At 43.8% G+C, this 25,697-nt stretch overlaps 1 protein-coding gene across 3 annotated transcripts in view; it reads right to left on the bottom strand.

Moving 5' to 3' along the window:
• Positions 1–18,175, bottom strand: part of USP25 (ubiquitin specific peptidase 25) — a 96,257-nt gene extending 78,082 nt beyond the window's left edge. For all 3 annotated transcript variants that reach the window (XM_076352197.1, XM_076352206.1, XM_076352215.1), the window contains exon 1: positions 18,085–18,175. In XM_076352197.1, the coding sequence (XP_076208312.1) occupies positions 18,085–18,129 (45 nt within the window). In that variant the 5' untranslated portion in view covers positions 18,130–18,175. The remainder of the gene's footprint in view (positions 1–18,084) is intronic.
• Positions 18,176–25,697: the final 7,522 nt, after the last annotated feature.

The following is a 25,697-nucleotide window of genomic DNA, read 5'->3' as shown; positions in this document are numbered from 1 at the left end:
CTAGAAGGAGGAGGAAAAAGGTAAAAACAAAGCAACAACAAAAAAGTATAATTTAAAGTTGTTTCCACCTGATCAATGTGTTCTCTTAATACCTTCTAATAGAACAGGTCTTCAGAAACAATTCTGAAACTGCATACGGCACCTAAAAACTCCTTAATGTGGCATTAGACTGGTGGCCTTCTCTTCCAGGCATTCACCGCTCTCCCCTCATCCTCTCAAATCTGACATAACTGCACCATCTTTACTGTGTACAGACCTTTCTTGCAACTGCATGTTTAACCGCCATTATTCTCCTTTACTATTAAACTGACAATATGTTATCACCCATGAAACTGTATTAATGCCGGTAATTCTATTTCTTTTCATTACAAATGACAGTGCAAACCCTTTTCTCATTCGTTAATCAGAGGACGAGATCAAATTTTCTTTTTGTTTTTCTTTTCACTTAAGAAATTTAAGAAACACAATTGTACTCATATTCAGAGAGCTGGGATTACTTCATTCTTGATGTAACTTTAATTTAGTGCATCTGCACTAGACTGCCAAAGTCAAAACGGGTGAAGCTTATTTGTTTTGAATTATAGTCTTTTAGTACATGCTATTGTGGCATATAGGATGATTTTTAGGAAGATTTTATTTTATTATTACCCATGACTGAAGTCTGGACATCAATTTCTAATGCAACTGCTAAACAATTAAGTCTCTTCTGTATTGTAACTGATATTGAATAGAATACTTAGGACAGACTTCTACACACAAAGCGAGCCACCCTCCTTACTCCTATTAATACTCCGCCCAATTACATCTACCCTAGAAGCTTTACCCCTCCTGGAGCCTAGGCTATCTTGAGTTGAAGTGACTGTAGCATATAGACCCTCAAACATCCACAAACACTAATGTAGCTATTCTAAACAATTATGATCATAATTCACTGAAAGGCTTACCAAAAATACTCAAAATTAAGCTCACACCACTAAAGCAAAGCTAAAAAATGAAGCCAGAGGCCTACAAGTATTTACAAATGTCTGAAGCATCTACACTAATATATGTTAATTAAATCAGGTCAGCGAGGGAGATTCAGAACACAACTAGCAGTCCTAACATAAAGAAGTTGTGTCCTTTTTTCAACACAGCTCTTCCCCGATTCCCTGTTTTTCCCAACCTTGCATTAGTAGAGGTTCAAATTCTGAATTATAACTCACTGCACTTTAATTCAATTTAATAAGCAACCTCTCTCTTCAAATGCAGATCCAAAGAGGTTATTCCAACAGAACCAGGTGCAGCTACTGGTGCAAAGAAACCCACTTCAGTTCTTTCAAAGCTTATTTGCCTGTACCCACTTCTGTTTGCCATCCTTTCCTCAAATTTACACAACAGATTCCATAGTTTACCTACAGCACAGATCCTCCAGTTTAGTGAGTCAATACTCCACGTTTATCTGCAGTGTACATGCACCACCAAATGTGTTACGTTATACATGCACACACATATATAACATAGACACACATATACTCCATGTAGCTTGAATTGCATTTGACTCAACTCTAAAAAGGCTCCAGGACTTGATCTACGACACCAGACTCTGCTGGTGCAAGTGCTGCAGGACAACCCAAATCCCTGGCCAGGCGAAGGAGATGGTCCGCTGATGCTTTAGCTGCCCTAAGATCAGCTGCTCACACCCCTCAGTCCCACCGCATCATGCAGCAATCAGTTCCCCAGGGCCTTCATCCACGAGCTATTCCCAGCCTTCCCCCTTCCTCTGGTTCCCCGAGGTATGCAGCACGTATCTCCAGGCTTCCAGCTTTTGGAAGATTTTAACTAACAGGAAGTTCTCCCATTTTCCTGGACGGAAGCCAAATTTGTATATTAGGAATGCATGTCCTTATTTCCAATTCTTTCCTTTTTCAGACATCCCTCCCCTCCTCTCAGGAAATGCCCAATTAAGATTATCTGGTTTATAACCTCACACAATAGCATACTCAGTAGCTGTGCCAGCACTAGTGAAGCAGAAAAGGATCTACACTATTATCTGCTTAGGGAGATACTGTGCCCAAGTTAGTTCCACAACAGTACTGTAAACTCTGATAACTTATCAAAATCAGAGCAAAAAGCTAAATTACACACATGCTTTTTTGGACAAGGTAAGTCTCATAAGTTGACTAATTCTGAATTATACTGCAGATAAATTTGGGGGAAAAAATTAGCCACCTTTTGATCTTTTTATTTTCTCATTTCTGTAGCTTCTGAAGTACATGTAAGCTTTGGCTTTATTCATGGCAACATCCAAATATTTGTATTTGCAACACAAGCACTTTCAGACTTAGAAGATAAAACAACCCTCTTCAGTTTCCAAGCACAGAAAAAGTCGTACATTTAGTAATAAATGAGATGATCCAACCATTACCAGGAGAAAACAGGGCCTACTGCCTCACTACGCAGTTCATTTAAATAGTACATAATGAAAATGAACTATGGCAATCCCTTCCTTCAAGGAATGAAAAATTGTACTAGAGACAAAAAGAAAGAGGAGGGAAAATGCAAATGCCGAGAAGAGCATCTTGACTCAGTCCCTCCGCAGAAAACCCGCTTACTTTACTTTCTGGTGCAACACCAACTTACAAGAGCTATTTGTTGGAGGAAAACCCGAATGACATTGCACAAAATATTTTATATGAAAGACAATTCTAATGTAAGCTGAGCTGCAGTGGACCTGCTAATGGTACGTTTGCAGACAAGTAGCTAATAAGCTAGTTTCCTCATATGATGTTGCTGTAATGAGAAGAACACTGAGAGATTAGAGGAATGTAATCCTCTCTAAAAAGGCTTTAAGTTTCTGCTACAAACAAATAAACAAAAAATAGTTAACGTACAAAGGACGAGCATACTAAAGACCCTCAATTACTACTGTGAATGTCATTTTCTGCCACATTAATCATATCTCCCAGGAACAGTTAAAAGGCCCACATACACTGCTGAGCATTATGGCTTCCAGCAACACAGACACATTGACCATCTTCTAAATAAGCTGTTGGTCAAGTTCCAAATAGGTAAATAAAAACTAACTCCTTCCATGAAGATACTAAGTTGAAACACAGGGAAAACACACAGTCAACTCCAGAAGGCTTTGTTGCATGTCTTTGCTCTTATCATCTCTCTCCTCAAGATTTTTCTCTGTGTGTATATGTGCAGAATAAATATATATATAAAAATATGTAAATTAAAAAGTGGGCATATGTATACATATATTTTAAAAGCAGTGCAAAGACCAAGTTAAATCTCTGCACTGGCTTTAAGGTGTTCATTCTTACAGTATTTCCTAGAGCACGGGGTAATTAGGTTCCCTTGCCTGGTATCTGCTAACTGGGTTTCCTTTTGTTCAGTCATGAAAAGAGAAACCTCTTACACGACACTGCATCCTCTAAGAAAGTAGGTAAAGATGTATTTTTATACAGACAAATGCAAAATGCATCTCAGCTTTGGCTTGGACAAAATCACCTGTGGAGAGCAAAGGACGTGCAGAGAGACTGCAGATTTTCAGACTGGGACTGCTCTGCGCAGACTGCCAAAACCCGCCAATTAGCAGCAGCGTGTGCAAAGTGGATAATTACCCACCTGCAACTGGACTGAGAGCAAACTTACTTCAAGGAAGCAAAAGGACACGCTCTGTGGCAGTAACTTTCAGAAGCTGTCCTGGTTTTAGCTCCTGCCCACGTCAGCCAGCCCAGGCTGGTGTTGCCAGATGCCACCCGCTTTGGCCACGAGCCACTCCTCCCTTTGAGCCAGCACTGCCACTTGCCTGAACCTCCAGCAAGCCAGCCGGGCTCTCAATAAACTATCAGAGAGCCGCTGTTTGCTTTTAATTAATTTCCTGCTGACTTAGTGAGAGCCAGGGGTGGCACAAGGGAGAGGACAAGACCAAAGCTGCGCCTACTTCCACTGGATTAAACTGTGGAGCAGCAGCCTTATGAGAGTGAATTGTTTCTCTGCCTTTATTTTAATCTTATTTTTATCCAGTGAGAGAAACTGAGGGGGGGGGAAGCCTCCTGCAGTCCTCGTCCTACTTAGGCACTATTGCAGAAAACTTAGTCCAACAAGAGGTGAATATAAAATTCATACAGCAACAGCACACTTGCAGGGATCTGATGCTCCTGGTGTGCCTCAGTGGTCAAAGCTGCACACCACGCAAGCGAATGCACACACCCGGGCCCCCTCCTTCATGGGCTGAAACCGTGTATGCTGCCCTCTGCTCCCTGGTTTAGGTGTTCACATCCAGAAAGATCTCATTTGCTGCAACTGTTAATGGCACAAGTATCAAAGATCCCACCTCACCTCAGACAACTCCGCTATGGGCCATAGGTAAGCGATACCAGGGAAGATTTCACGAACAATTTTTCCACAAAAAATTCAGAATAGTACAGCATGGAAATCCTAAATAAAAGTTAAATTGCACTTTTTATGACAGGTTTCTATTACAGAGTCCACAGTATTCAATAGCAGGGACACGTTTGGGCAAAGAGCTCAGCTGTCTGGTTTGAATAGGAAGAAAAAAAGCTTAACAGAAAGCCTTTCAATAAAGGCTTTTCCATTTAGGCCGATTAAAAAAAAAATTACTAACCTGACTGCCCAAAGAAACGGGCCTTGTGAGCACAGAGCATGCACGTACCCAGGCACACCTGCCCTCCTGTCTCTCGAGAGCAACAGCCCCGGCAGCCCGAGGCCACCTCCAGCAGCTTGGCCCGAGCCCGGGGCTCCCCGACACCCTTGGCAGCACCCACTGCCTCCGGGGAGCCCAGGGGCTGCACCCGGCAGCTCAGCCAGCCAGCATGCAGCTCCCGATCGCACTGCCTGCTGCTGCCCTCTTCCCAGGCCAAAAGAAATTAGGTGAGATGACACAGGGGGCTGGGGAAGAAGAGTGGAGGGGAACACCTCCACCCCACTGCAGTGAGGTCTTCCAGAGGTGAACTCATCCTGCAGCCTCAACGGATCCCCCCCACCCCAACTTTTAATCCGAGGTGCATTACAAGATGAAATTCCATCAGAAGAGTCAGGCACCATTATTTGCAGCAGTCAGTACAATTATTTAATAGCTTATCCTGCCCCCAACTAATAATTTAAAAAGAAATCCTGTGAAGAGACACACATTGTTAGCTTGAGGGGGAAAATAAATTAATAAATAAACAAACTCTCAGAAGAACGAGACTACAGATAACATTAAGTCACTTAAAATCCGGGGCAGTATTTAACAGGTTGCCTGCAAGGTGACAGGTTTCCGACAGCAGTTCCAGTTTCTCCAGCCAGACAGCCTTTCCTGGGTCAAGTGCCAGGAAGCCGCCGGCACGTGCTGCGTCCCTGCAGAAAGGCCACTGCAACACCACGCACTGTCGGCCTGTGAAGGTCAGCGAGCAGCTTTTGTTTTCATTAAGTAATAACCTCAACGGATGCAGATTACGTTAGAATTAAAATGAGCCTAAAACACAACAGAGACACTATAGTATTTCAAGATGTGTTGAGATTTGTACCGAGGATCAGCATATAATTTTACTACCTCACAATTAAAGAAATAGTAAATTCAGCAGCGCACGCCACAGAGGGCAGCTGAAATTTTCTAGGCCGTTTTCTTTCAAGAAGAAAGAAAAAAGGCAATCTTGAGAATCTTTGGGTTTTTTTTTTTAATGGACTTTGAATTACCTGATTTTGAAACGCACATTTGCCTCAGCTCCCACAAAAAGCTGAACGTGCTATATTCGAATATGTAAGGACATAGTCTCAAGAAACTTATGACAACTTTGGTTTTTAACTGCTATTTGTTATAATTTAGCCCTATCAGTCTCCCCTGCCTCAGCGGTGTTGTGGCAATATCATCAACAGGGACTTCCTGCCATCCGTCATCACCACATACCTGACCGAAACTTCACAGGCTGACTTGAGTAAAAGGAGTATGAAAGACTCCTCTACAGAGTTCACTTTTTTGAAAAATAATTTGAAACATAAAAAAATTAAAATTCTGTGCTGCCTTCCTAGTAGCAACATTATGCCAACACACTCCCCATCAAACAGAGATGATAAACTCCAATAGCAAAATTTTTAACCCTTTTCTCCTCAGTAAGGTCACAAAGCAACAGAGACTTTGGCATCTTTGCTGAGGATGGCAGGCAGCTGCAAACTCCTTCCCTGGTCTATAACAACACAGCAGAGTCTGTACACTGCAAACATCCCCACTCAGCACTAGGAAGCAGGTGGCACATTCACCAGTCGTCTTTAAGTCACCCCCAGAAAAAGCTTCAAGAGAACATGCCAAGTTAGCAAGAGCTGGGACCGGTGATGATGGGGAACTCTGTCCATCTTTACCATCAACAAATCCAGAGGTTACCCAGTAGACCAGCAGATTGTACCCGAAAAAGCAGCCCAGTCAGCTTCAGGCAAGGGGACAATTATGGTCCAGCCAGGCTTGTCACGAGAGATGTTTGGCAGCTTTCAGCACCAAGTCTCATAGAACACATGCAAGGCTAGAGGGAACTTTTAAAAGTTGCCAGTAAGATGTTGGTTACTTTTTAATTTCCAAACAAGGAATACAGAGAGAAAGACAAGGCTTAATTCTAGTACCCCATTAAAAAAAAGTCATAAACTTAGGTGCCTGAATCAAAAAAGCTTGCCAATTACTACCACCAAATAATTAAAAGGTTCTAATGTAAGAAGAGAAAACGGTAGTGGGAAAGTCTCTAAATGAAAAGAGCACGGTCCTCAAACAGGTGAGAAATTACATGAGAGACACAAGCAGAATTTGAAGAAAAGAAGCTGACAAATGGGAAAGTAGGTAATACCAAGAAGGGAAATGCAATTCTGCAACAAGCTGTCCAAAAGCTATTTAGCCTTTTTTTTTTTTTTAAAATCGTATTTAGAATCTGTCCTGGTTTCAGCTGGGATAGAGTTAATTTTCTACTCAAACCCCCGCAACAGGCACTGCCGCTACTCCAACCCCAGACCAGCCTAAGGGCTACTGCGTGAACTATCTCCTCTTTAATTTGTTCAAAGGCAGCCAAGTGGTATGCCACAACTGATATCGCTAATGCGTTTTACTCAATCCCTTTGGCGGCAGAGTGCAGGACACAGTTTGCTTTCACTTGGAGGGGCGTCCAGTACACCTGGAACCGACTGCCCAGGGGTGGAAACACAGCCCCATGTTGGGTGCCAAAAGGCCTGTTGTGGTTTAACCCGGCAGGCAGCTAAACACCACACAGCCGTTCACCCACTCCCACACCCCCACAGTGGGATGGGGGAGAGAATCAGGGGGCGGGGGGAACAAACAAACCATAAAATTCATGGATTGAGATAAAGACAGTTTGATAGGACAGAAAAGGAAGGGAAAATAATGATAAATAATAATAATAATAATAATAATAATAATAATAATAATAAAAGAATACACAATCTAAGTGATGCACAATGCAATTACTCACCACCCGCCGACCCATGCCCAGCCAGTCCCCAAGCAGCGGCCCCCCCTCCCCCAGCCAACCCCACCCCCCACCCCCCCCACACCCCCAGTTTATGTACTGAGCATGACATCACATGGTATGGAATATCCCTTTGGTCAGTTTGGGTCAGCTGTCCTGGCTGTGCCCCCTCCCAGCTTCTCACTGGCAGGGCATGAAAAGCTGAAAAGTCCTTGACTAGTGTAAGCACTGCTTAGCAACAACGAAAACATCGGTGTGTTATCAACATTATTCTCATGCTAAATCCAAAACACAGCACTGTACCAGCTACTAGGAAGGAAATTAACTCCTTCCCAGCCAAAACCAGGACACAAGCTTAAAAACTTTCTCTTACATATTTTCCCATGATTCTGTACCAAAACAAAGCAAAAGTTAAAATCTGCAAAATATAGAAATGCTTTCTCAGTCATAACATAAGATTTCTGGGATACGATGAAATACGCAGTATTCAGTCCTCTAACCAGGCCATTGGTAACTATGCACTTTGGAAAGTGTTAAAGAAAAGTACATTTCCAACAGCTGTGGTCCCAGGAGAAATTTCTTTTTCAAAGCAGCTAACTTTCAGAGAAATAAAATGAAACTGAACACAAAAGGAAAGTGGAGTAGGAGTCGGTTCTATCTCCTCCTCTTCTGAAAAGAATGAAGAATGCCACGTGCCCGTGCATACCCAGCCTTTTCCAGCTGCTTACTTTAAAGCACTCTCAAAGCATGCACCTGAATGTAAATGAATACTATTTTCAACTTCCACATAGCACTTTTTTTTTTCTGGCTTAATCCTAGTAAAAACACAGCTAAATTCAACTTCTCAAAATGATTTTTTTTTTTTAATTGGAATTTTATTGAAATTCAGGAAGAGTCATTTTTTATTTGAGAATAAGAATAGAAATTTTCAGCACAGGTATCTGACTGTTCTTGAAGTCATACAGCTGTGAGAAGAACAGCTATCACAGCAACCGTGCACGAACTCAAGCTCAGCATTTACTTATTCACAAAGAGTAATAGATGGCATTAAATATAGCTACACAATTGACAGTCCAAAACTTTTATGTCTCAGACTCAGACCCTAATGTCAAGTGAACATCCTGTTTTAATTAAAGGGAGCCCTCTGGATTATGGGGTACAACACAAGTGAAATGATGACACGTCAATTGGTGGGAAGGAGCCACAGAGGTAATGCCATTTTATCACATGCATTAATTTCCACGAATTCCGTCTAGACCAAGGTAAGATCCACGGGTCAAATAAATTTAAATAGTTATGGATCATGCCTTGAAAACACTAATGCCTCTCTGAAAAGCTTTTATTAAATACATTATTCTGTCTACGTGTGCTTACTGTAAAGCTTAAAAATATGCTTTCACCTGATGGCTAAAAAAAGCTTTAGTCAAGAATATTATAAGCACAATTTGCATTTGCTTGACACCTAAACTTTGATAAGCTTGACTGTTGCCAATTAGTTGATAACAGAAACATTTTTAAAAGAAATGTTGTACAGGGTATAATTTTTTTCAGCAAGAATCCACCAGTTAAAATAATTCAGAAACCTACTATAAACAAAAGCATCAAGACAAAGCTGTGCATCTCAGAATAAAAACTATTAGAATTTGCATACCGATATTTCTGCTGCCTTAAAAAAAAAAAAGTGTTTTACATACACAAATCTGCGTCAGGCGATGTCTCCAAAGTTAACCTAGTTGCACTCCAGCCTTCAAGCTGTTCCACATCACATGTTCTTTGGATTTCACCTCTCCAACATCCTTACTTCAGAGAGCTACATTAAAACTGTGGACACTCAAGTGTTGCCACCTCTCAGAACAGTGCTGTTTCTGTTAAAGTCCCACCGTCAGGAAACATCAGGTTTTGGGAAAACTCTCATGCTGATGGCTTTCAACATGCTCCTGAATTTCATCCGTTATGGCAAAGAAAAGCAAAAGTATGTAGCTAATGACATTTTCAAAAGAATGAAAACTATGAAACCTAACTGAAGAAATTATCAGTGCCTTCTTAAATTGCAGGAGTCTACGTCTAAATAGATTAAATATTTTCACTGTGATTTTCAAATGCTTGGAATTAATGATGTTACTAAATACATGGAAAACCAATCCATAATTGAATAGACAAGAACTCACAAAGCCTGCTGCAGACGACTGAAGTTATCATAGTGTCCTACTCAGGACATTTTGTGTCAATTTGTCCTTTACACCATCTTAGGACCAATTCTTCCTTCATAGCACTTCACAGGAATCTCAATATTGACTAAAAATGTTGCTTAGCATCTCATTCCTGTTAAAGCCTAAACCCACAGATTCTGCACGTCATTCACCAGGAAAACTACTGCATAGTTCAGTGTGTTAAAACCACCCCTCTACCAGAAGATACAGCCCTGCAGCAATCAGCAGAAGGCAGCACAACACCTCTGCCACTCCAGATCACAGACCAGTGTACTCGCCCCGAATATCCGGGCAGGGAGGCGTCACCCACGACAGCAGAGAGTCACACTTGCATTCCCTTTATTTACCTCTGAAAACTGGGATGGTAACATAGAGCAGAAAGGTGGTATGAACAAGATTAATCAAAATGAAGTTTCATGAAAATTTTCTGTTAATGGTCTGTAGAGCCCTTAGTTAGTGTATTGCAAGTTTTGAAGTGCTAAAGAGATCTAGTGATAAAAAAATCTAAAGCCTGCAATACAACGAGAGAGTGGACATTTTAATGCTGTGAAAAAGCAACGTTTTAGTTGGTGATTGTACTCAGCCATGGCACACACTACGGCTGCTCTCCATTCTACCTGCAAGTTTGGCTGAGGTGCATTGGCACAATACAGCTTATGACAACATTTATATGCAGCACAGCATTAATGTAAGGTAACATTAAAAATCTGACATGCGCTGTTCAGAATGCATTGTTGACAAATTAGAAGTTATAAGTGTTCACAAAAACTTGGCAAGAGATGCCATTTGCCAACCTGATGCAGGAAAGGGGAAGAAGTATTTCCTTTTACTTGGCATAAAGCCTGAGTTTGTACCATTATGCAACGCATGCCCCCGCTATCCTGTTCAGCAGTAAAGCATCTCAGCACCTCATCTTTACTTCAGCCTCACACCTTTAGATTACTTTGTCACCGTATTTTCTTTTTTTTAATAATAAAAAGTATTATTTAAATAAAAAAATATTTTTATTTAAATAATAAAAAAATGAAGAATTTATCAGAAAAGTTTCAACTTTACATAGTTTTACATGCAACTAACTATTGTGATTCCCAGTACTAGCTTTTCCCTATTAATTATACTTGACCACCCATTAACCAGAACTTTGCACGTATCACAGTCCCAAAGTGAATGGAAGGAGTCACCACCCCACCTATTGCACACTTAGCTCTCTGGCAGAAGTCACATGCAAGTTATATTAGTTTCACTGAACTTGGTTAAACTAACATTCACTCCAGTCAAGTATTTTCTACTCTTGGCAGATATTGACTTCTTTAACAGCACCCCAACTGATGAAGTGTAATCATCAGCTAACAGAAGCGATCTTTATTTCCTAATGGAAAAAAAAGACTGAAGTCTACCCTGAATTCATAAAATCATTTTGAAATACGTTGTCACAACAGCCTCTCCTACATTACTCACCTAACACTCCGGCTTGCTCTTTGCACTGTGATGCTAGGCTGCCACCCTAGGCACAAGTCAACAGCCCCCTGGTGAGAAGCTGAATCCTCTCAAATTACAGGTGTCTATCTGCTGACTGAAGACCATCACACTGGTAACTCAGTCACTGGGTTTTGATGGGGAAGTTTAACACTTCCAGGGGAAAAAAAAAAAAAAAAAAAACACCTCACTACACACAGAAAAACACACACCCACCACAAAACCAAACCAAACACAAAAAACCCAACACACACACACACAAAAAAACCCCACCCCTTTGCTGTGACTCAATGCAACCTTCCCCACCCTTACATAAGCACACTGGTTATCACAAGAGAACTAGAAAGTGAAAGCACGCAGGGTACTTTCGTTTCCCAGAAAAGCTGCTCCCACACACGTGGCTTTCCCACTCAGTGAAAGTAAGCAAGACTTTCCTGTCTCCGTCCAGGTCCTGGCAACACACACACCCCCCTCAGAATTTTAAGAGCTCTGTTCCATAATAAGTACAAGAAGTCAGTAACAAAAAAAATCCCCCCACCCAAACAAACAAAACCAAAAAGTCAGGTTTTTAAAGGAATTTACTCCTGCATGAAAACATTTAAGTGAAGATGCTGCTCTTAAGCTTTTTGTTTACTTTTTATGCTAAGGAATATCAGGAATGTCACATTTGGCTCTTAGCTTTTGCTAAATGACCAGCTGGGAATTGCAAATCAGCATCTTCACTACAGAAAGCGAAGAGCAATAAAACATAAAGGAACTCCGGAAGCATCCCTGGGCGCCTGGATAACCCCCCCTATCACTGGCACTGCCAGCAATGGCGCTAAGGGGGTGACTGATGCAGCACCCCAAACAATTCCCGGCACAGGTGACGTGTGAGGGTTAAACACCTCCCAGCTAGTTCTGCAAAGATTTTGGCCCAGCCTGCGAAGGCAGCCTCCAAGTCAGCTGGGGCATCAGGTCAATTTAACAACTCTGCCACTGCACCGGTCCCCAGCGTCCAGGGTGTCCCTCAACCCAACCATTCACACCACTGAAGTTACGGAGCCAGCTTCTCGCAGACCAAATAATCGGACTGTTGACACTTGGATGGGTTCTTCAGCCAGGAATAAAAGAAGATTTAGCCAAAACCAGAATGGAAATTATCTCTCATTCATCTTCAGTTAGAGAAGTCCATGAACACCAACTGAATTCACAGGATTAAAGAGATGCTACTTCCTGCCTTAACATACCTTTTCAGGCATAAGAGTGCAAGAAAAGCAACTGTTCAATTATCCTCCCACTTAGGTTTATAAAGCACTTTTAGAAATGTGAAATATTTTTCTATTTTGAGACACGGGTAATTTGCTTTTTGACCTTTGCATAGAAGCTGATGGGTTTTGTCATCTTTTGTAGCTGCTGCTCCTAGTAGTTGTAGATACAGTGTTATCCTAAAAATATATATTTTTTAGGAAGTACTAAAGATATTTCAAAATAATATTACAAAAGGTTAACAGGAAAATGTAAAAACGTTACGTTTTCATGTTCTGAAGCAGTATTTTTCTTTCAAGGTGTGGACCAAAAGATATTTAAAGACATTGTTTTGGACAGATGCTAATGATAGTACTATAGTTCTAAACTCCTGCTACCACAATCAAAATCATTACTGAAATTTTGTGAAAGGTTTTCTAGAATGCAACAGGTTTTAAACTGCTATTAAAGGTTTCTGAAAGGTACAGATTTATAGCATATTACACCAACAAAAAAATTCCAAGATTCAGCAGGATTGCATAGCTACCAAAAAAAAAAACCACCCAAAAAACCTAACCACACGCACACACACCCCTCCCACCAAAGCCCATCAGGACATTCACAAAACCGGAAGGCATTTAGCACATCAGTCTGACAAGAGCTTTCAAAATTACTTTGGATCACTGAACTTTGCACCTTGCTCCAGCATCCAGAAAATACAAACAGGAGTCTCTGTGGAACGTGTAACTACATGTAATATGAACTTTTTTAATGAACTTTTTTTTTTAAATAAATAACAAGATGTGCGTATCTAAAAGAGTGACTCTACAGCACTTCAAGTAAATCTTGCCAATTACTTAGTAGTTCATAGAATCATAGAATCATTGAGGTTGGAAAAGACCTCTAAGATCATCAAGTCCAACCATCGACCCAACACCACCATGCCCACTAAACCATGTCCCTAAGTGCCTCATCTACACGTCTTTTAAATACCTCCAGGGATGGGGACTCCACCACTTCCCTGGGCAGCCTGTTCCAATGTTTAACCACTCTTTCAGGAAAGAAAGTTTTCCTCACGTCCAATCTAAACCTCCCCTGGCGCAACTTGAGGCCATTTCCTCTCGTCCTATCGCTTGTTACTTGGGAGAAGAGACCGACACCCGCCTCGCTACAACCTCCTTTCAGGGAGTTGTAGAGAGGGATGAGGTCTCCCCTCAGCCTCCTTTTCTCCAGGCTAAACAACCCCAGTTCCCTCAGCCGCCCCTCATAAGACTTGTTCTCCAGACCCCTCACCAGCCTCGTTGCCCTTCTCTGGACACGCTCCAGCACCTCGACGTCCTTCTTGTAGTGAGGGGCCCAAAACTGAACACAGTATTTGAGGTGCGGCCTCACCAGTGCCGAGTACAGGGGCACAACCACATCCCTTTGGTTGGGACGAACATTTTCAGTAAACCAGTCTGGTTATTCCGCTCTCCCTCACCAAGAGGCAATAAAGCTTTAAATACCAGCAGTAGCAGGTATAACCCCCCATATTCAAGCCCATCACACAAGCAGCCCGCCTGCCACACAGTCCAAACACATGCAGCCCATTCATGGGGAGATATGTAACCCACCCCCACTACGTGACCCAGGGTGCATTTCTGAGGTAAGGGAGGACACCTGCATGTTGGTCACAGGCAAGCGCAGCTCTGGCCGTAGGATGAGAGCACGAGCCTGCAGCCTCTCGGATCCACCGGGCAAATGGTCAGTCAGGCAACCCTGAACTCAACTGATCAAAACACAAAAACTGTGAAGGTTGTATCCTTGGAAGGTTGCCACCTATCGAGATGGAAAAAAAAAAAAAAAAAAAAAAAAAAAAAAGAGCACAACTCCCAGAACACTTGCCTTGTGTACCAAGTCCTGAGTGGATATTCCATGCGATCACCTCCTGCCATTCAGGACTGCATCAACATCCCTATTTTGATTGTTGGAGACATACAACTATCATCTTCTGTATGAACTACCTCAGTATTAAGAAGTTAGTGGCTATTGCCTTCAGGAAAGAAAAGCAGTCCGTACCATATTATTAGCTAAAATTTTTCAATAATAAGTACATCAAATGCATGGCATGAGGAGAAGCACACACACGTGCTATGACAATTTTCTCCTTACTACCTCAAAAAAGAGCAAAGAGAGGAAGTAAGTAGTATTAGACCTTGCCTAACACCATACATTATTTCGAGACGTAAATATCCTTAAAGGTTTGTGCTTCTTTTAAAAAAAAAAAAAAAGGGCTGAGCTGACACACCTTTTTTCTGCTATTCCAGTGATTACACTTGCCAATATGCTGCTGAATCACAGGTCTGAAATAACAGTGGGTGTGGGAAACCAAAGGACAGATAAAACAGACTTTAAATCCGTGTTATCAACCAACACTCGGTCTCTCTCCAGAAGCAGTAGAACTTGATAATACACATTGCTGAGAGGCCAGCTAAATATCACCCTTTAAAATCCAGTTTCTTCAGTCTGTTGTTCCGAGATGACCATCATGATAATTATTACTTAGAGCTGACACACTGCTGAAACACGTATGACCTCTCCACATCGTTTTTTCCAACTACTAGAAAAATCACCATTTACCCACCCCCATCACTGAACCCGCTGTGTAGAGGACACTGGCCGAGGGAAGGGTCTGCACAGCACCATGGGCAGCCTGGGATGGTCTTCCTCCATGAGAAGAAAAAAAAAAATATGGACGTACACATGCACCAGTGCAAGCGGCCCCTACATCAGCGGTGCCGGACTGCCTGGAGTGCGGGGAATCCTGCGATACACACGCCTTAGCTCTTCAGCAGCAAAATGCCTGATAAAAAGTATTTTACTGGACGGAAATACAGACCGGGCAAAATCAGAAGCTACTTTTTTTTTTTTAAACTTCCCAGGCCATTTACCTTTATTCACATGCTTTAGTCTTAATATGAACATTACAGATAACTCAAGAGACACCTAATGACGTTAGAGAAGCACACAAGAGCTGCGAGCAACAAGAGTAACATGATTAATTATTTGCTTCAGGAGATGAATTACAAGTTTTAACTAGGAGTCAAGATGACCAGTAAACATGAAAGAAAAAATTTCTTTTGACATGATCCAGATGCTTTAACTACACAATAAACTAAAGCTAGCTTCAGTGAGAAATGGGCTGTTTGTAGTTAGAGCACTTATGAATACAAACCTACATCTCCAAGTACTGCTGAAGTTTGACACATACTTCCTGTATGACAGTAAGAAAACATCCGATGAACAATGTTGGGAACCACAGTTCTGAATAAGGTATGCTGATGACTCAGGCATCTCTTGGAAATCCAATATATTTCTGCTTGTATGTGGTTTCTTCACACTAACAGAAAACAATCGTGACAAACTTTGAGGTCTCCAGAACAAACTCTCGTTACTCATGGAGCACAGAATTTTCTTCTTTTGAGGAAAGATGATGAGTTAGTGGTATGGTAATCTCTCCACCTTTCAACCATGCATCAGCCCACTGTACCTTCACAATTTTTCTTCTTACATGCAAATAAGCTGAACAATGTTAAAGTTTGTCATCAATTAGCTATCCATTAGTCTCACTAAGCAATGAGATACTTGCTTTGGAGTCAAATAATATTTTTTACAAAATATTCTCAAGATTGGCCTTCCCCACCCCAAAATGCAATTAGGGATAACGTAGGTAACAAGGAGTTTCAGGTAATATAATAATCAGGTGATTCAACAGAAATAAAAAAAGAAAATCCCTGCCATGAAAAAAGCTTGTTATTTTATACTGTTTCCCTAGATACTTAGACAAGTAATCCTCATCCATAGATGCCGAAATCATCATCCATAGATGCTGATTACAACTTTAGAATTATTGCTAATTTCATTTTTACTGCAGTATGGATTGTGGCAGATCACCTGGTAATCTCCAACCACCCTTTAAGCTTATCCTCAATTTAAAACTAAAGCAATCCTGAACTACTGACCTGCAAGCAGCAGTTTAGTTGAAAACTGTTAACATTTCTTCTTCAGTATTATTGACAGAAAGTGCAAACAGGCAGCTCTGATCAGTGTCTACCAGGTATTACGTAACAGAGTAGCTGATACAATAATTAAGGGATATTTAAGTAAACCATCAACAACAGGTTTTGTAAAAGATAACCTTGCTCACAGAAGTTGTCAGGTGCACTGTAGCAACAAATGAAGCTGTGTTAAACATACAAGACACACACATAGCATGGGACCTGGAAGCAAAACTCTGCTACGTTAACCTGCTAGCACACCTCAATTTAAAACACTACCGACTGAGGAACGAAGAGACAAAATCAGCGAGTTCCGCCCTTGCCCTCCTGCTGAAGCAGCCAAAATCAGTGCTAACTACTTCCAACTATGATAGCAGTCTTTGGCGAGACATGCCTCTCCCTTCAAACGAGCTTCTTGAATGCAAGTTGTACCACTTTAACCAATTATACCTCAATCACCACATTCTCACTGTCCACTCTTACGACTGGAGACATTAAACTTCCACACTGACTATACCAAAGCAAATGTACCTTTATCCTCTCATAAAAGCATCACATGCCATAAAAAAAAAAAAAAACAGGGAGGAGACAGTCACATCACTAACCACAAGAGTTGCATTAACCAGCAACAGTTACCTTTCAAAAATAAAAAAAATAATTTAAAAAGCACTGCGATTTAATTTTAGGTTTCTTTTTCTCTTGCCAGTTCTGTTCACTTCAAGCAAAGAAGAGCTGTAGAAGGTGTCCCATTTTTTTTTGACAAAGAAACATTTTCCAGCAACTCCTGGCGCGCAGTAAAAGACTCATAAACGCTGCCATTCGCTTAACCCCATTTCATGATGCACGTTAATACGAGTCCCTAAATCCAGCACTTCTTTACTCCAGCAAGAGCGCGTCAGGGCCAGCCGTGTGTCACACGCTGGAAATAGCGTTCACCTTTAGCAGGCGCGGATGCCGGTGCAGCAGGGTCACGCCGTGCGTGTGCAGCATCTCCCTCCCAGCCCAAGGCTCACACCGGGGGCTCGGGCAGGACCTCGCGGGCCTCACCGACACGCTGCTCCCCGTCCTGCTGCTCTGCAAGTGCAACAGGCCCGCTCGCCCGGGGCCCCGGCGCCGGCCCGGCCCGGCCCGGGGCTACCCGCTCGCCGGCCCGGGGAGCGGCCGGTCTCCCCCGAGCCGCGGGGCGCTGGGGGGAGGACACGGCCCGGAGCGGGGCTGACCTGGTGCCGGGGTGACGGCGGACCCCCGCTGCCCGGCCGCGCCCCAGCGCAGCGCCCGGCCCCGCCGCGCCCCGCCGGCGGCTTCGCGGTCGCCGCGGCCCCAGCCCGAGGCTGAAGCGGCGGGGGCAGGGAGAGGCCGCGGCGCGGGGAAGGCCGGGCCACCCCTCGGCCGGGGAAAGCTTCCCACGGGCCCGGGGGGCGGCGTGGGGTAGGGAGGCTGCGCCCCCGTTGCAGGGGGGAAAAGTTGCCGGCGGGGCGGGGGCCGGGTGCGGGGGCAGCCGCCGGAGCCGCGCAGGAAAGGAGCGGCTCCGGGAGGGGGTGGGGGCCAGGCCCGGGCGAGGCCGGCGGGCAGGGAGGCGGCGAGGGGCGCGCAGCCAGCTCCCAGGCCGGGCCCTGGCGCAGCGGGCGGGCCCCCGCGGCGCAGGACGGCGGGCCGTGCCGGGCCGTGTCGGTGTCTCACCTTGGCGGCGCCGCCGGGTTGCAGCACGTTCTGTTCCACCGTCATGGCCCCCGCGCGGCTCCCGGCTGCGCCCCGGGCTCGGCGGGCGGCGGCGGCGCCGTGCGGCAGCGGCTGGGCCGGGCCCGGGCTGGGCGAACGGAGCAGGAGGAGGCGGTGGCGGAGGAGGAGGGGCGGGAGGGGGAGCCCGACTCACCGCCAGGCGGGCGGGCCGCCGAGGCGGGCGGCCGCCATGGGGCAGCGCGGATCCGCTCAGGCCCCGCTGTCACTCCCAGCGCGGCCGCCCCCGCCGCCGCCCAGCGTGCCCGGAGCGCCGAGCGCGCCGCCGGCCCCACCCTCGGCTCGGCTCCGCTCAGCCCGCGCCGCCGCCTGGCAGCGGCTCCCCGGCGGCGCCGCCCCGCGCACCTGCCCCGGGCGGAGCCCCCCGGCGCCCCTCGCTCGCCGCCGCTGCTGCCCTGCCCTTTCCCCGCGGTATTTACACCGGCCGCCTCCATCTTGGCGGCGGCGCCCGCCCCCGCGGGACAGCGCCGGCCTGGCCTTGGCCTCAGGGGGAGCAGCCCGGCCCCGCCGAGCCCCTGGGCGCCCCGGGCCGCTCTGCCGGGAGGGACCCCGCGTCCTCCGCCGGGTGCGGGCTTCCCTCCGCCCCTCGCAGGGGCAGCCCCACCGCGCTGCGTCCCGAGGGAAAGCGAAGTTTCCCCCGCTCCGCCGCGGCCGCCCGGGGGAGCCGCGGTCTGGCCACGGCGGCGGCGAAACCGAGAGCACCTCGCTCCCGCCGGGGAGCGGCGCCACGCCCCGGGGGTGCGTGGGGTGGCTGCAGGCTTCTCCCCGGGCGTGGGAGCCGAGGGGGACCTGCCCTGCAGTCAGTCCAGTCTGACGGTCATCAGCCTCTTTCGGCTTCGAGAACCCGGCGCTTTCCAGGGGTTTTGCAGGAAATTTCTGACCAATTCCCGCGCTGGCCGCTCGTATCGACAGCAGACCTCGGCACCAAGCGGCACTTAACGTTGCAATCTTCCCCTCCCTGCTTAGGGTGAGCCGTGAGGTGATCGTATTCGGCATTCAAATTAAACGGGAACGTCTTTTAACTGTTTCACTGCTGATTATGGGAAGGGTTTCGGGTCCCGGCAACCCACAGTGAATTTTGGCACCGCAGATAAACGGTATTAGGAAAGAGATTGCCCCTCTGTCGCTCCGCTCTGTGGCGTCAAGGCAACGAAGGGAAAGGACTCGGCTCTGGGCATCGGCACAAGCAGGGGAAAGCCAGTCTTGGAAAGCCCCGGGTGTACTGGGCCGTCCAAAATGCATTTGAGCAGACGCAGAGAAACCCACCCCATATTTTGGATGCCTGCACAATAAATGGTAGCTGCATCCTGGTTAGGTTTCTCAAGCTGCTGAAGCTTGGTCTGTAGGAAAAGCTGAGGAGAGCAGCACGGTTCTGATAGCCCCAAGTACCTAAAAATCGTGAGCTGAGAGCCTAATGCAACGAAATGACTCGTGGCCGCTGCTCGTCTGTCACGCAGAGCCTTAGCATTTACGAGTCTGTGATTCAGTTCCCCCCTCTCCCCACAGTGGAGTATGAATCTTTTTAAAGCTGAGATTATCAGGTAGTAACATCACTACAAGCTCTTGGACTTCAAGTAAAACACCGATTTTTGCACAGCTCGTGCCAGCCTGCAAACACTGCCTTATTTCACTGTAGCTTCTGTGCAGGAGATGTTGCAATTTGATCAAAATTTGCTCTTCTAAGGTCTGTTGCTCATAGATTGTATCAGTTTTAATGTTTTTGCCTCTTATGCTGCAATATACAAGGCGATTTTTAAAAATTATGTTCCCAAAGAATTTATTGTGCAAAAGACAAACTGTGCAGATGAGATCAGAAATGGCTTGCAAATTACTTTTCTGGGGGTAAGAGCAGAAATGATCTCTGCTCAGGCTGATGGCTACATGTAAGAAAGATAACAGTAGTAGTTAGTTCGGGGGTTTTTTAAGAACAGTTTTCTGTTGCACTGCTGTGCCAGAGTGCTAGACCAATTTCCCTGTCCTTCTCTTCCAATATATAGTCATGCTTTTCCTCATACAGTTTCACAGCTTCTTCTACACCCTGTGTTTTTGACAAATGCTGCACTATTTGTGTTCAGATAATTTTCATCAAAGCTATTCATTGTTTATATTTGAAAATATTTGCTTTGATGCAGCATTTTTTAAAAAATACATTTGTCTTGCAATAATTTTTTCAAGTCTTTTCTCTTTCATTTAACTCAATGGAAGAGCTTCGCTGACAGATAGAATATGTGGAGAAAGAAAGTGATGGAAAGAAATTTTAATTTTTGTCCAATTCGCCTCAAATCAGGATAGGATGACAAAGTATCCTCTTCCATTGAATTCCTTCTTTCCCCCTTTTTCCCAACAAAACTATCACTTTTGAGGGCTCCTCACTTTCTTTAAAATAAAAAAAGGCTGAGCAATCCACTCCCGAGACAGGGCTTTATCGTTGCAATACTGACATAATCTGAGCCGTAGCCATGCAAATTAGGATTCTGTCGTACATATGGTGTTGCTGGAAACCAGACAGAACAGGGTTTCGTGTTCCATCTGTAGCACAAGCTCTATATGAACTACACTGAGTACAAGACTGGAATTCGTACCTCATCAGAAAACACTTAACGATTTTGTCAGGGCCACAATTTAGAAAGAGCTCTTGACTTGATGATATTAGTATTCCTTAGTGTCTATAATACATCAAGGAACTATTGTTTCAGCAGAAATTAAAAAAGCAGATTGCTTGGTTTCAGCCCTCCTTCCTTTTCTGCCTTGAAATCCCATTGACTGGAGCCCAGATGAATTTTGTGTGAACCTAGCAGAGAATTCGGCATGATAACTCAAGGTCCGAAAGCTGTACTGGTACAGTAAAAAAAGAACCATATAGGAGACTTGCTTTTTCCACTTATGTAATATCATCTAATCTCCTACCTGTAAAGTACTGTTTCTGAGACATGCTACCTTAACAAAGAGCCCACAGTCTTAAATTTCTGAGCTCCCGTTGCTAGTCTGCAGTGATCATTTAGCTGTCACACTCCCAGAGCCGCAAGCATTTTCTTGCTAGTATTATTGATGATACTAGTGCACAGAAAGAGAGGTGATCACATTTGCTTATGAGTCTCAGGAGCTGAAATTCATTTCTCTTTTTCTATCCCTTCCTGTTGCTTATATTGTTGGTTACAAGTTGGGCAATGTACCTGAATGTACCTTTAACACCTTAAATAGTAAAAGGCACAGCCATCCATATTTACCCAGAAGTTTATGGTATTTCCACGTAGTTGCTCCTCACCTTTTAACAGTATTACAGGGTTTGGTTGTTAAACATTTGGCAACGCGTTGTACAACCTCTGCCTCCGGCTGCTTGGTCCCCTCGGCAAGGCTACCCCTGTTTGCATGGTCTCCTCGCCAGCAGTGCTGGAGAAGAGATCCACCTGAAATACAACCACAGCCTCCCCTCCCCCCTAAACCAGTTGTTTTCTTCTGCTAGATCAGTTCCCCAAAATGGTTCACTGACTGGCCGTATGAACAGCTGTGCCGGCCCAAAAGAGAGGGTGACACAGGCTCAGCGATGATAGCCGTTGAGCTTCGTTTCACCTATTTCTTAAATCAGTAAGTGATCGCGCCTTTCTGATCTGCAGACCACCTGTTGGGTGCAAACCGTGTTCCAAGCCCACTAGGCTCCTTCTCTTCCCATTTTTGTAAAGAGCAAACGAAACGCCAGCCAACCACAAAACACTTTAGCACATGTTTTATTGTATACAAAGATCATGTACAACAAGAAATAGCTCATTATTTCCCTCCGTTTTCAATAGGCTGGTTTTTGTCTTTAATTAAGTGCATCATTTATTTAGAGCTTTAATTATATTGTGGCTGCATTGGTTACAGCTGGGGAAGTACAAGTCAAGCACTTCTTGGTTTTCTTTTCGCAAATGTGTAACCTGCTATATTGCACTGCTTTAAAAAAGTGCTGAAAATGCTACAAACGCACAGCTTCTGTAATTAACCCTAGAGAAGAGTTTCTCTGGGTTCGCATTTATAAAACCCATTTTGGAGCACTTTCACTTAGGCCTTTTTGCCTTGCAGTAAATAGTTCAGCCACCTGAAACAAAACCACCGCCACTCAAGAAGCTTTTTAAGCACGACACCTTTTAAATCATAATTTGACAATTACTCTCTCTGTCACTGGTAACCATCCAAACAGTGCTTCTGCGGTTGCAAAATCTTATGTTGGTTATTCCCCAAGGGAACCAAACCAAAAACTAACCAAAGTTGTAACGCAGCACAGGGGGCGATCGTTATCTGAAAGCCCTTTGAAAATCTAAAAGTAAAACTAAAAGGATATGAATGTAGTTTTTGTTACTGCACAAAACACAGCTACATATTCCACGGTTTACATATCTTAAATTAAAGGTCCCTCACCTTCCAGTTGCTTCCCGACAGTAGATGCCTATTCGTATACCTTCTAAAAGTCAGATGCTGCATTCAAAATAAAAAACTGGTATTTCAAGTCCTGAGTCCATGTAACTGCAGCTGAATTCCACAGAAATTATGGATTCTTTGAGAACCTGGTTCAAGTGCCTTACATTTAACCTTAGCCATCTTCACATTTTATTTACTTTCTTGACCACACTTGCGCATTGATCATATATTTCATACGGCTTTCCTGAGAGGCAATAAGGTTTTTTCCTACGTGGCTGGAGGTAATTTAGAGCTCAGCAATGAATACTAGTCCTCCCAATAGGCATTACCCACCATTTATCAAGCAGTAGAAAGTTTCAGAACTTGTCCCCAAAATACTTCTTTGTCATTGAAAAAGTAACTCATTTAAAGGAGCATGTTTCACAACAAATTACTATCTCCAATGAATTTCCTTTTAGGTAAAATAATAATTAAACACACACGCCCCCCATTTTAAACTTCACCTAATGATTCTTTCCGATGTTTATTTTGAAACATTTAAAATTTTTAGCACCATAAGTGTGTAACACTCAGATATTCAAGGTCTAAACAACCTATTTTGGATTACAAAGTAATTAAGCCAGTTCTGCGGCAAAATTTTTTTTTTTTTCATTTTTACTTTGAATATATTTTTTCAAATGGCAGAGCTTCCTATAAAGTAAAAAGTCACGTCCTTGTCTTCCCCTCATCTTCTCAGTCATTTCTTGCTTTCTGTTCAAGCTAATGCTCATTGACCATGATGACAGCCTATCATACCTCCTGGACAAGTTTCCCATACATGCAGTCATGTACATGCACACACTCTTGCTTAATTTAATAATGACAGACAATTGCTTCTTAACCAATGACCTTACATCTGAAGGTTGCTCTCCATCAGAATCATGTAATCCACAGATAAAACTAGAAGACAAAGCTGATGGGACTAGTACAAAATTCACATTTTTTGCTTCTGTCATTTTTTGATGCCTGTCTAGTCACCCATAATCTGCTACTCAAAGATAGAGAAATGAAAGGACTCAGCTCACTGAAGTGCATTATTTCACGTAGGTTTCAGGTATTCAGTTCGTAGGGCAATAGCAAAACACCTCAGCTAGTTACCTAAGCTCCCTGCCCTAGGTATGGAAGGGACTTGGATGCTGCAAGCTGGGATCTACAACATCCAGCAACCTCTGACTTGCTAAATTGCTGAAAGAGGCACGTGCCTAATATCCTACCCCTACTATGGACTGGGAAGCTACTTTTGAACAGGTGGGAAGCTGCTTTAGATAAGGATTCACGTTTCACAACTGAAGCTTAATGATTCTTGCTCACGTCCAACCATGCCACTTCCTTATCGCAGCACGGTCTACAGCCTCGTTGTCTGGCCGCTCCTCTGGAACGAGGGGAATGTTGACACCAAACCCCTGACGGTGTAGGAGGACACGGCACCCAAACCTTCCATCTCCTGGGAGAGTATTCCAAACACGAGGAGATTAAATAAGGAACAAACATCATTACCGCCTCCCTCGCTGGCTGTATTTTTAAATGTAAGCACCCAAGGCTGCTGTGTGTCATGTTGATTCGTTCCCGTCAGCGTGCTCAAAGCATAGCTATCAAGTGGTCTCAGGGAAGACGAACTGGGGAATACCACTGCTACCCTTTTGGGGAACATTTCTAGGCACTCTGCCCTGGCGGGGTGGAAGCACACATACAGAAAGACAGCCTCCCCAGGACTTCGGAAACTTTCCCGATGAAAATTTGTTTGTCTAAAAATTTAGGTGGGACTTTGCTTTTTTTTTTTTTCTTTTAGATCTGTATTTTCAGTCAACCCAGCTGTACACAGGTAACTTTCTATAGAACATGGTGGTTATTAGCACAAGGTTTGTTGTATTCAGCCCTTAGAAACATTAGGGAAAGATCAGACAGTCCCTCACAAATGACCGTGGGCTCCGTGGCAGGACTTGATTACAGCTTTTTTTTTCAAGGAAAAAAAAAAGAGGACAAAACAGACCTTTAGGATTTTAATAGGATCTTGTAGGATTTTTATAGCATAAAGTTTTCATGCCCTCAGCCCAGAGGTTTTTTAAAATTAATACTTCTCAGTTTGGATCACACAAAACTACTAAGTAGTAGATGTAGTAACTTCTTCAAAATTAACTGCGTGCTTGCTTATTTTATATTGTCTGAGAGGTTTTCTCTCCCTTATATCCAGTTATGGGACCACATGTCCTTCATTTTCTTGAATAAGTGTCAGTTTGTTTTGTATCTTATTATTTACCATAAGAAATTATATGTAAAAATTCAAGTAGATGTGAAACATTACTGACATATGTGCATGGTCAGGCTCGTGCCATCTTTTATTTTTTACCTGTATGTAGAAAATAATTCTTTCTAAAATATTTTTTGGCAGAAAATAATATATTCTCCATGTTATTTCAATGACCCATGGCATTTGACCACATTTACTGACTGCAACAATAGCAGTTTTGTAAGTCAGAAGGCATCTGAGAAAACAAAAAAGTATTTGTTTTCTTTTCATGGTTTTAACCAACAAGCCTGCTTCACTTAAATTTTACAGAAGAACGCTGACAGTTGCAGACCATTTCACATCTCTGCCATATTTTGACTTGTTTTATCTGAGCCCAGCGTTCATTTGGGTGATTAAAAAGTTAACATTTTAATAATTAATATTGGGGAGGTTACCTACCAGAAAGAAAGAAAAAGAAAGTTTTTAATCAATATAAAATGTCACTTTAAAAACCTCCCTATTGCTATTAACCCATTCAGAAAAGCACTGCGGGTAGTGTGCGGCTGTTGTCAGTGGGCGCTCTAGACACAGTTGTAGGACAACCTCCAAATAAATATGCAACTATACTCTCTGTGTATTCACACGAAGGACAATATCGGGCTCCAAGAGTACAGCTGGCACCGCAAAATCTGTCACTTTATATATTCTAATGAGATTTCCAGTCCCACTTGTGCTGAGACAACCAACTGAAAGCAAGTAATTTAATACGTGCAACATTTAAAGCTGATCTTGTCAACAGACTTCACTATGACTCTTCCTCATCACGTTTGGTGTATAAAAATGAAACCCACCTAACAGTAAAGTCAGCTTAGTGACCTTCACTACTACGGTATCA

Source organism: Aptenodytes patagonicus, chromosome 1, assembly GCF_965638725.1.
Source record: "Aptenodytes patagonicus chromosome 1, bAptPat1.pri.cur, whole genome shotgun sequence".
NCBI lineage: Eukaryota > Metazoa > Chordata > Aves > Sphenisciformes > Spheniscidae > Aptenodytes > Aptenodytes patagonicus.
Note: the sequence above shows the minus strand (reverse complement) of the source record. Positions and strands in the feature narration are given on the sequence as shown.